Genomic DNA, 12106 nt, shown 5'->3' on the forward strand with positions numbered 1-12106 from the left:
TGCTTTCTCTTTTTTCAATCTGTTTCAGTTTTTCAATCTGTTTCTGTAATTTCAATCCTTTTCAGTTTTCAATAATATCAATCTTCTGCAATCTTGTTTAATGGACGGCTAAGCCTCCTGCTTTATTTTATTCTGTCAATAGAAGACTGAGCCTCCTTTTAATTTATTTACTTACTGCGCATTTATTATTCCAGTCAATCTTTATATTCTGCAGACTGGCTGCATCCTACTTCTCTTACCAGCTTTAATTCTAACCCCTTAAATCTGCTTCCGAACCCCTCTTGGTATAAGTTGAAGTTTGGTTGTGATTGAAACAAAAGACAAAAGCAAGAGAAAAGATATTTAAACACTTGCATGCATTCTATGTAATCTAAGTCTTATAATCCTTACCAACTACCGTTGTGTAAGAAGAAAGCCAAGCACTTACATGTATTCAAGAGAGTATTGAAAAAGTGAAAAGATACATGAGATCGAAAAAGACTTAATTCATATAGGAAATTGGAAATCAAAACATAATAAAGACTAAGATCCACAAAACCCAAAGTACTAAAAGGAACTAGCCAAGCATGGCCATAAAAACAATTAAGAAGACAAGAAAAAATAAATTTAGAATGCTCCAAGAGTAGTTCCAATCTAAGGTGTATGTCTAACAAGTCTCGGCTAAATATCTGAAAACAAAAAATGAAAGCCTATTTATAACTATAGTCCAGCGTTGCTGCGGTGAGAATCTAAGCACATGCAGCAGCGCTGATGGTCAGTGCATGAGCGTCGCTGCAATGACACCTTGAGTGTCGCTACAATGATGGTCAAAGCTTGGGCTCTGTTGCGGTGATTATCAATGCTTGGCCGCTGTTGCGGTGTCTATTTTACCGTTGTTGCGGTGAGCATTAAATGCATTTTTCACTTCCAAACTTTCATAACCTCTAATCTTCTATCTTTACTTTCTAACTTCAATCATCAAGTTACTTCAAATCTAATGAAAACCCTGCTTTAAAGCTCTTGAAACCACTAGAAACCTCATCAATAGCCATAACATATCATATGCATCAATACAAATGTAAACACAAATTCATTCATCGCTATCATTAGTACTCCATAATTAAGGTTTGAAACTAACCATGATAATTACTCTAAACCAGAAAATGAAGAAAGTCCTAATAAATAAAACAAAACAAAAATAAAAGAAGGAAAAAACCTATTTAACACTTAAGAAAAATAAAATATGCAAAAATTACTCTAGAAAAACTAAAGACTCAACATGAGACTAACAAAAGGAAAATAAGATAAATAAAAGACTCAAGAAAAACACCATAATACTTCAGGTCATCACTCACTACAAAAAAAATAATAGTGAAAATTACATTGAGCTTTAGGAGGATCGCTCGCCACAATGGTGAATATAAAATATGATTTTTTGTGTGTCTTTTTTTTTTTTTTTACCTAAATTAGGTAAAGATGACTCCAGGAAGTGGTTCAATTGGTGGGGATGACTTAGGGTCGGATATATTTTCAAGAAAGCATGAATCTCCTTGTACCAATGTTGGAGGTAAAGGTAACGGTAAATGAAAAGGTGTTGAGTTTTGGTTGAATGGTGGTGCGGAAAGCAAAAGGGGATGAGAGAGGGTTGTGTTTTGGTCCAATGATGGCATTGAAGCTGAAGGAAGTAGTTCATTTAGCAGGGATGGGTTATGATGATGGCATTGACAGCGAAGCCAGGGGTTTATGAGGTAGTTCACTGTTGAAGTTGAGTTTTGGTCGAACAATGGTATTGGAAGCGAAGCCATGGGGTTATAAGGTAGTTCACTGTAGAAGTCACCATAAAAAGGAGGAAATGTTAAGTTTTCATCTAGTAGTGGCATTGAAAGTGACGGAGGAAGAGGAGGAAGACTTGAGATTTGGGGCAATGTTATTATTGGAAACGAACTATCCTCTATGATTGTACAAGAACATAACTCGATATGCTCATGTTGAGCATCATAATTTTGATTTGGATGATCCCGTGGAGCATTGACTTCTTTTGTTGGTGTTGTTGCTTCATTCTTATTCACTTCTTCGACTTGTGAATTTTCTTTTTGGTGCTTGATTTGATAAATTTTGCAAAGAACCCAATCATCTAACTACATAAGACAAACATAACCATGCACATGTTAGAGATAAAGATTCAATTGTAATAATCCAAATTGAAAACAAGTCATTAGTTTTGGAGTCTAATAAATACTACATACCTTGCATGTGCATCTGAACTCGCAGCAACAAGACTTACATTTTGATGGTTACTTTTGTCTTTATTATTTAGAGTAAACTCTTGCATGTGCCAGTTGGTCTTCACATGTTCTTTATGCTTGCCTTCAAAAAATACCAAAGACTTCCTAGTTCCAATGACAGTAGCATTCCACCGTATTAGACGATCTACTCCGGTAACCCTCCAGAAACTAAACTCTCCAACAACACGATTTGGACGATTTTCCTTTGAATACTTACGATTTCTTTGAGTGAAAAAATACATGCAATGTTCTCCTTCACGCTTATATTTTTCTGTGTAACACATAACAATGAAACATGTAAATAAGTTGTTTAGTCAAACACACAACTATTAACTTTAAATGATATCAAAGCTTTGACAATTTAAAACCATCATGTTAATTTAAAACATAAAATAGGTAAAAACATTACCATTGAGATGCTGAGGAGAAATTGTGTAGACATCAACTTCATGAATTAGACCAGGAATTAATGGCAAGGCATTGCCATTGATTTTGGGCTTTAAATAATAATCAATCAATTCCATGTCATCAGGCTGGAATTTGTAACCAGGTGGTATACCGTGCACCTCACCATCGAAATCTAGAATAGCATGAGGATCCATGTTCCTGTTCATAGGACAAGAACATCAAGAAACATGCATATGTATGCAAAAAAAAAAATTTAAGGAATAATGTCCACAAAATCAGTAGTAGTGCTTGATTATTTATTCCACGGAGCATGGTGTTTGTGTGAAAAATCAAAACAAAAAAACAAGGATATATATGTAATCTATCACAAATTAAATATATATGTTAACTCACAACTCAACTCAACTCCAATTAAATTTCACTATATATGTTCAACAGTTAAAAGTAGCGAACATTAATTGATTTAAATTTGGTAAAAAAATAATCAACCAATATATATATTATGGCTGATTATTTAATGAGAATTGTTATTAACACCTCTCACATTTATTTGGACTTTTTTTAAGTGCAAAAATACTCAAATGCCCTTAATAAAAAAAATATTAAATAATATTTACTCTCATCCTCACATTCTCTCTCATCTCTCCTTACCTCTCTCCTCTTTCTCCCCTCACCACCACTACCACCACTGCCACCCGCCACCACCACAACCTCAATCTTCTGTCGTTTTTGAAAATTTCCAACTTTAATTTAGGGAGTTGTTTCTATCCTTTTTTATTTTTTTCTGCAACTAAACGCACTTTAGAGGTGCGTGCCTCACACTTTAAAAGTGCGATACCAAAAATTGCCAAATTTTTCAAACTGCACCGCTCCTGATTGTGAAGCGACTACTTGAAGGTGTATGAATTTGGAGATTCTGACTGCATATTTGAGTTCAGAATGATCCTTTTACCTTAACTAAGAAGTGACAGTCCAAAATTCCTTCCAAAAATTAAACAAAACAAAAAAAAGAAATATGTGCGTTCCGTTCGCACTTTGAAAGTGTGATACTTGCGCACTTTCAAAGGGTGTTACTTATGCACTTTGAAAGTGTGTGACTTACGCACTTTCAAAGTGAGAGCAAATTTTTTTTATAAAGTTTCTTTTCAGATTTTATGAATTTAACAAGGTATGAATAGATGTGGGGCTCATCTTTAATTAGCATTTACACTTACTTTCTTTAAAAATAATAATTGAGCAAAAGCATCTAACATCATGATAGCATTAAAAAAAATGAATCTTTATAACAAAAATAAAAAATAAAAATGTTACGATTGATTTAAGTTTCTATTTATGAAGTCGATCACTTAATTTCTGAGCCAAGAAACATTCAATTATCTTGAGCTGAAGTATAGAGAATTTTCATTGAAAGTAAGAAGGGGAGTAATTCACTTACAGAAAGGATGAAAGTGATTATCGAACTTCTTTCTCAAGAAATTGGAAATCAGAAACTTTGGGCATGCAGTGTACAGGACGAACAAACTTTTTTCTCCATGTATAAAAATTGCAATCCCATTAGTTGTATTTATAGCGTTGCATACTAAGATATATCCAAATATCACAAAATAATGATAAAATATTCAAATGATAAAATTTATCCCTTCAGATATCTTATCTCATCCAATATATGCTCACACCATTATTAGTTTTGTAAGATAATAATGAAGGTATATTCAAATTTAAATTGATATTTTTCTCTTGATCAACAAGAAATGAGAATAAAAAATGTTTATTATCATTAACTAAGATTTAGGAAAGTTAAGTGGAGTTCAAAAAGGAATGTTAAGGGGGTTCGTTAGTCAGTTAGGATTTAGTTAAAGGGAGGTTAGTTAGTTAGTTAGCTAGCTAGGAAAAGAGTTAGTGAGCTTTTAGCCATTAAATTAAATTATTTTGAAATTAATTAGATTTTCCGTACACTAGTCTTCTCAAAAGAAAAATCTCTCAAACATGTGAATTTTGAACAAACTTAATCTTTTTTTAAAACTAAACTTAATCAATGATGTAAGATTTTAATATATATGGAATATAATGTTAGAATATAATATAAAATTATTTATCTAGTTTTTATCTAACCGGTTAAGTTTTTGGGATAATTCATTGTTTGATATGATATCAGATTCACACTTCAAACAACTCAAACAGACTCTTGTGTAAGAGAACGTGTTAAATATATTATAAAATAATTCATGCGACTTTTACCCAACATATTCAGATTTTGGGGGTTGTTTCACATATTATAATATAATATAATATCATTCATGTGACATATACACATACAATCAAATTAAATATTTAGAAACAAATGTTCGGTTGCCATTTTGGAGGAAACATTTGGAAAGGGTGGAAATGAGCTGGGCTAGGCTAGGCTAGGCTTTGCGAGGCTCAGGTCTTGCTTGCATTTGGAACTCGCGACCCAAGCCTTGACCTGTGGCTTTTTGTAGGCCAAATTTTTAAGGCTCGACCTGACTTTCTAGGAGGTCTGACCTGACATACGAGCCTGTTTGAAAGCCTACTTGCCTAAAAATATCCTCTTAAAAAGACTAATAGGCCAATAGACTAATTAATGAGCCATGGGGCTAATAGGCGGCGAGCTAATAGGTCAGCGGACTTATAAGCCTTTTATAAATATCATTGCATTTCTATTTTCAATTTATATGAACAAACACAAACATGATGCTACCACCACATTGAATCTAAAGTTAAAAATAAGCTTCAAACACAACATGTTTGGTACCACATTAACATACATCTATTTAAAACAAACACAACTAAAATTAAACTTCAACAAGCTGCTGATATAATTCTATTAGTATGCATTGCAAGGTTACAATTGAATTTATTAATATATGAATATATATTAGCCTAATATATTTATTAAATTATCCAAAATAATAATTAGGTAAATGGGTCGGGCCTATCAGGCCTAGTAGACATTTTTGTTAGCATAGATTTAGCCTTTTTAGTTAATTAAGTCTTTTAAAAAGTCTAAACCTAGCATTTTTTAACAAATAAGCGGTCTTTGGTAGGTTAGGTCATAGGCCTCGACAAGCCGCCCAGCCATTTCCATCCCTACCTTTGGATCAAATTAAATTCAAATCCTTAATTAACTTTAGTTTATTAAATTTTTAATAAACCAAGCTATTAAATAACATGCAACCTCGACTTATTTCTTCTACTACTTGAAGCTATAAGTAAACAATTTTCATGCATTTACACTAGTGCCTTAAGTAGGCTTTTTGATTGACATACAATATTCAACACATACACTAACAGTAGTTTTTAACAACTACTAATATGAGTCAATTATACGTTGGGTAAACATGTAAAAGTGTATGTTCAAGAAAAGATTTAAGTTAAATTCATATTTCATCACAATCTCAATTATTTTTTTCTAATTTTCTCCTTCATCACCTTTCTCTCTTTTCTTTTTCTTACTTTAAACGTGAGTAGAAATTGGGTGCGAATTAACTAGTGATATGCAAAAATCGAAACATGTCAAGGCCATACATATATGAGATTAATTAAAAACATCAAATGCCATCACGTGCACGTAGGGTATAGATCGGTCCCATGTCATGTTTCTCTATATGGAACGTGGTATAACGTATAAGAGCTTATTTGTGATGAGTTTCTAGGAATAAACTTGTGAACTAGCTAGTGAAGTGTCATTTGTCAAAATTCTTCCACAATCAATAAACAGATTATTAATTATAGGACCAAATGTCTGATTAGTTGTTTTCACTCCCAAAAGATACACAATAACTCCAATGCATAGACACACACGTGCTAGGTAGCTGCAACATGTCAGAATTTCACTATGTACTCTGAAGTCTGAACTATATTGAACTTGAACAAGATTGAAATACCACAAATTGCATTTTCCCAAATGCCAAAAAGAACACCCAAAATAATTAAAAAGGCAACTTGCTACAGCAGGGAGCATATCTGAATTATTCTACCAATTAATAAATACGTTTAATGTGACAACTTTCCCTCTATGTATATCTGCAAGTTTAACATAGATATATAGAGCCAGAAATCAGGCCTTGCAAAGTGCTAAGAGTATCTCATGCATTATTGAAACTCATCCCATGAACCAACTCCCTTCCCAATCATGGTAAAAAAAAAAAAAAAAAAAAAAACCCCAAAGCTAATTAGAGGCTTCATCCTTGCTAGCAAATAGCAACCATATGTATATATACTTTGAAAATCTTTCTAATTCTATGAAAATTTTAATCAATGCTTGGAGAGAAAATTCTCATAGTAGTTTTTTATCATTAAAATTAATTTTAAGAAAAAATAAGTTGATTCACACGATATAAGTATGAATATTAAATGAGTACGATTTGAGCAATTTTTTATTTTAATTCATTGTAAGAATTTCATTCTTTTTTATCTTAAAGTACGTGCTAATCTCCGTTAGTGAAAACACACTAACGTCAATAAACATCTAAATATAGTTTAAGCTTCACATAACACATTGTTGTATATACAAGTTGAGTGTAAGAGAATGAACTCACAACTAATCTATGAAGTGTGTTTGAGTATCATTTAAGTGCAATTTTTTTTTTTGAAAACAAAAGAAGTTTTTATTAGATGGAAAATAATCGATTTTACAGTCAACACATATCAATGTGAGTAAAGACCCCCCAATGCTAACATAGCACAACCTAAAACCAAACTCGCCCCATAAAGTAATACAAGGCAGCAACTTAAACGTCCTTGCAATAATAGCAAGGTAAAACCCCTGATCAAGCATTAAACGACCAACAAAAAGAGACATCCGTCGGGGAGCTAGAAGTGACGAGTAGAAAACCTCGCAAACCCAACAAAAATGGAGCCTCACCTCAGCATTGGAGGGAGCAAAAATTAGCACGAGAAATCGATAAAGATGAAAACAACATATCCGAACCCTACTTCCAAGCGCGATAACAATGACACGTCATAAATTCCAGGAGCGAGCGAGCCACGCCCGAATGACCAACGGTTGGACCAGCACACCAGACAACGAAATTAGAGCAACGCCAAAGCCACCACAACCCAGGAAGTAAAAGCATCACAAAACCACAGAGATACCATAACCACACCAACAAGCCCTTACTGCACATTGAAAACCTTGAATAAGAGCGCCCAAACCTGACCCGAAATAGAACCAACCTATGCAAAAGGAACAAGAGTTCCCACTTATGGCACTTAGCTTCCTTATCTGATAATGCACATTTCCTGTCGGCCTCAACCAAAACATCCTTGAAAATGTTGATATGAATTTGAACTCCCAAAAACCAATTTATATTGAAATATGTGTTATAAGAATAATCTTTTATGATAAAGTAAAGAGAGAAGAGATGATTTGAAAATAGGTGTGCATTATCATATAATAAATGATTTGATTGATAGAGAAGAGATAAATATATAAAAAATAAAGGTGGAAAATAAGTGTGAGGTGAGATGAATCATAACTCTTGTGTTATAACATTTGTTTATGTTGGCTCTATGGGAATTGCTTTATGTTAACCTCGAGTCTTTTAACATCAACCATGGCGTCGGCGTTGAAACGACTACAACATCCACTTCTGGCTTGTTATGATTAGTTTTTAACCGATACTAATGAACGCTTTTCTTATAGTTCAATTCATCATGTTTCATTCATTTGTAAATAATAATGTCCTTTTATACTTATATCAACAAACATCAAATATTTATAGTCTAAGCTCCTCATAACTCATTGTATGTTTGTACATAACTTAAGTGTAACATAACCATATTTTCATTTTTTTTATAAGCACATAACCATATTTTCATGTCAATCCATTATAACAATTTTGCTTCAATTTTACCTCAAAATACGTGCTAATTTCATTTAAATTATTGCTAACTGATATCCAAACACAGTAAAAAATATATCTGTTCACTTTTTACTACAACTAATTAAATGAAAGTAAAATCACATGTAGTTAATCTAAAAGTCAAATTCCATTCAATATAGTTTCAAAAAAAAAAATTCCATTCAATATAAAGCACATTTTATGCATAAAAACTTCATTTTTATACATTAAAACTAGTGCTAATTGTTAAAACAAACAGGTAGAAGACATTGAAGCAATATAAGTTCATCCCATAAACGGGAAAAATATAAAGAGTAAAGGGTAGCTGAATTCCCTGTCATATATAGCAATGCATATCTGTGCACAGATCTAGGTAGGTAGGGTGCAACAGAGGACATGAAGTCAAAGGCGATATTTCATCAAGTTTCCTAAGAAAGAATGGTGGGAAGATCAGAGACTGTGACGTCGCCGTGGATTATGGAGGAACGGTCCATGTCAAAAGAAGGTGGCTAACACTGTTTTTGCGTTACCATAACCAGAAACACAACACTCTCTCTTCTCTTGAGCTTCCATTTTTAGGCTCCTTCCTACGTTTCATCCGGTTTTTAAGTGTAATAGCTACAGCTAACATGAATGAATGTATCGTTCCAAGACTAAAAACAAAACAACAGACGCGTTTATTAAACTATAGGCTAATGATGTGATGTGATCTCCTCTCTCTCTCTCTCAATCTACATTTATTCTCTTGTATTATACTATTCATTTTGATTACTTGTGGTTAGTTGGGTTTTTGGATGTGTTTCTTTTTTGGTACAGGTTTTTGGATGTGTTAGGAGTAAAGATATGGAAAATAAATAAAAGGGTCATTTAATTTGGAATTTATGTGGATCATGAGGTAGTGTAGGAAGCCATTACTGATTAATGTGTGGTGGATACATATCAAATTTCTTTTAAATAAGGTTTCACATAAGAGTTTTATATCTGGGGGAAAAACCCTTAATTGAAGATGTAGCTTAACAATGGTATGGATGTTTCTCCATAAATAAAGGTAATTTGAAATTCCTGAGAAATGTAGGAAAGCTATCAAAGTAATTGGTTAAAATAATATATGCTTAAAATGTGGGTCTTGCAAAATCTTAGTAATATTTCGTACCTATCATGACTTCCCGCCTCTAAAACCTCAATCTTATAATCTTCAAAACACAACTTTTTAAAAGGGGAGTCTTGCACACTCGTGATCATTTACTTCCTGATTTTCAATATTTTGACTTGAGTGTCAAAGTGGCATTGCAAATTTTTCACACCGAAGGATCACATATTCGTTCAGAGAAGTACTGTGTTGACAAGAAACACCATTGTTCTCCATCTCAATCAGCGCTCTTCTAATTAATTGATTCGCTCGGGTTCGCTTGATCATGTAGCAAAAGAGGAATAAATTAAGTATATGAAGCTAATAAAGTTCATGACTAATATTTAAAAATGTCAATGTTTTAATGACTTTGTTAAGTACAATATATTTGTGTAAAATCTCTCTCTTACTTGTTAGTGAGCATAATCTTGGTAATTAAGAAGGTTATATTGATTATTTCGTGCAGGATAAATGTCTGTAGATGTAGGTGGGTACGTACTGTTAGTTCTCTGGAATATATGTAGCTGAAGTGACTTTTAATTGTCAGTTACAGACAGTTCCTTTCACCACTTCAATACCTTACAGTTAAACATTTCCTCTCTCTGATTCCTGTCTAGACTCTCAGTTTACTGGTTGCATCACATTCCCACGTATAAACTGTAAAACTATTACTGATAATAGCAACAAAGAGAAAGATGACAATAACAATAACAAATATAAAATTTCAACTTGCATTTTATTTTTCAGAAGAAAAATCTAACTAGAGCTTATTTGAGAGCTATTCAACTTGTTCATCTTTCTTTGCCTCACCCATCAAAGAAACCCTGGCTCAGGGGCTTGATTTACGACAAACAAGTATTTTGGAGATTAAATATTCTTGATACTTCAGAAAAGCATCTTCCTTTGTCAATTTATCATCATTTAACTGCATGAGTTGAAGTTTGAGGCAGCAGACTGAAGAATAAAAAAAAGGAAGAAGAAGATAGTAACATGCAAATGGAACTAGAGATAGAATTAGTATTCAAACATTTGAAGAAAAGTAAACCTTATCATTTTAAAGGTTTACATAGGCAAATAAAAGGTTAACTCTTGTCTTTTTCTATCCTAAAATGAAACTCAAATATATAAAAAGAAGAAAAAAAAGGAAAGGGGACCGAAATTAACTTCATGATCAATACAACTTGAGTCTATACTATGAACTGCTTAACTTTCTGTTGCTTCCCTAGCCTCAGTTCAAGATCTAAGTCTTCCATTCCATGATGATTAAGTCCAAGCACAATTTCTGCAGGTTGCATCATGAGGCCTCTATCATTTGAACATGGCTTGAGGAAAATAGGCAGTGATGAAGAAATGTTATTAGTACTCTTCAGTCTTTTGCAGCTGATGATTCCTCTGTCTCCACATGGAAAAGATGGTGACTTTTGGCCAAACATGGTAGAAGTGAGTCCCACAGACAAATTTGTTTCAACATGAATAAAATTGTCTTCTTTTGCATTGACCAACCCTTCTGGTTCTGAAGTAGGACACCCTATCTTCTGTTCCAGGATAATTGAAGAAGGTACTGAGAGTCTTGCTGATGTTGTAATTGTTGTTGCAGGAACAGAACAAGGACTGAGACAACAAAGTTTTTCTATCTCTGGAGGAAAATGATTAACTAGTGATGACTTGAAATCATTATTTTTGTGATGATGATGATGAAGGGAAAGGGATTCATGATGAGGGCTGATAAGATTTTGTTTGAGCCTAGCCCTGTCTCTTCTGTGAATATTCATGTGGCCCCCAAGAGCTTGAGCAGACCTGAATTCTCTTTTGCAGAAGGTACAAGAGTAAGACCTTGGAGGCCACATGCTCCCAGTACAAAGTACTCTAGCAGCATCTTCTGCAAAAGCCCTTTCTTCCCAGCTTGAGTAATTAGTACTACTGTTGTTGTTGCAGCCTCCTGATCCAACTACTGATGGTGCTTGAAGTTGTGGTGATGATGTCAGGATTTGTTTTCTTTTCATCCACATCAAGTACTGAGATCCCTCCATGATCACATGCAAAGAAAGTTAATCTGTTAGCTCTGAGGGTAAGACTGAGAGTGAGGAATATATATAGGCCAAGATGGAAGAAGCAATGAATAGTAATCAAGTGAGCTGAATATAAATGGGGCCTAGGGGGCCCTTGTTCTTGTAAATATGTAATCTGAAAATGATTTATAGACACTTGTATACTGACACGGTGCCCGAGAAATGAAGAGAAGAAAATGAATTTGATACATACATATAGAAGAAAGAGATAAAGGGAAAAATGAAGTGTTTGTTAGATGTTTAAACTGTTTATATATCTAAGTATTATTATTGTATATTAAATCAGTAATGATACTTCTACATTGAAACAACTCTCCATTGAAATAATGTAGACATCTCACAAACATTAATTTTTTGTTTATCTCTCTTATT

General features: G+C 33.4%; 2 protein-coding genes across 2 annotated transcripts; both read right to left on the reverse strand.

The window, feature by feature from the left end:
* Nucleotides 1–2113: 2113 nt before the first annotated feature.
* Nucleotides 2114–2866, reverse strand: LOC130727334 (NAC transcription factor 29-like). The gene is made up of 3 exons (XM_057578445.1): nt 2674–2866; nt 2226–2535; nt 2114–2117 (listed from the first exon to the last, which is right to left on the reverse strand). Exons 1-3 carry the CDS (start codon nt 2864–2866, stop codon nt 2114–2116), a joined length of 507 nt encoding a protein of 168 aa, XP_057434428.1.
* Nucleotides 2867–10662: 7796 nt separating this feature from the next.
* On the reverse strand, nt 10663–11832 carry LOC130731612 (probable transcriptional regulator RABBIT EARS). The gene has a single exon (XM_057583890.1). It carries the CDS (start codon nt 11693–11695, stop codon nt 10853–10855), a length of 843 nt encoding a protein of 280 aa, XP_057439873.1. The 5' UTR covers nt 11696–11832; the 3' UTR covers nt 10663–10852.
* Between the last annotated feature and the right edge of the window lie 274 nt (nt 11833–12106).

This window comes from Lotus japonicus, chromosome 1, assembly GCF_012489685.1.
Source record: "Lotus japonicus ecotype B-129 chromosome 1, LjGifu_v1.2".
Taxonomy (NCBI): Eukaryota; Viridiplantae; Streptophyta; class Magnoliopsida; order Fabales; family Fabaceae; genus Lotus; species Lotus japonicus.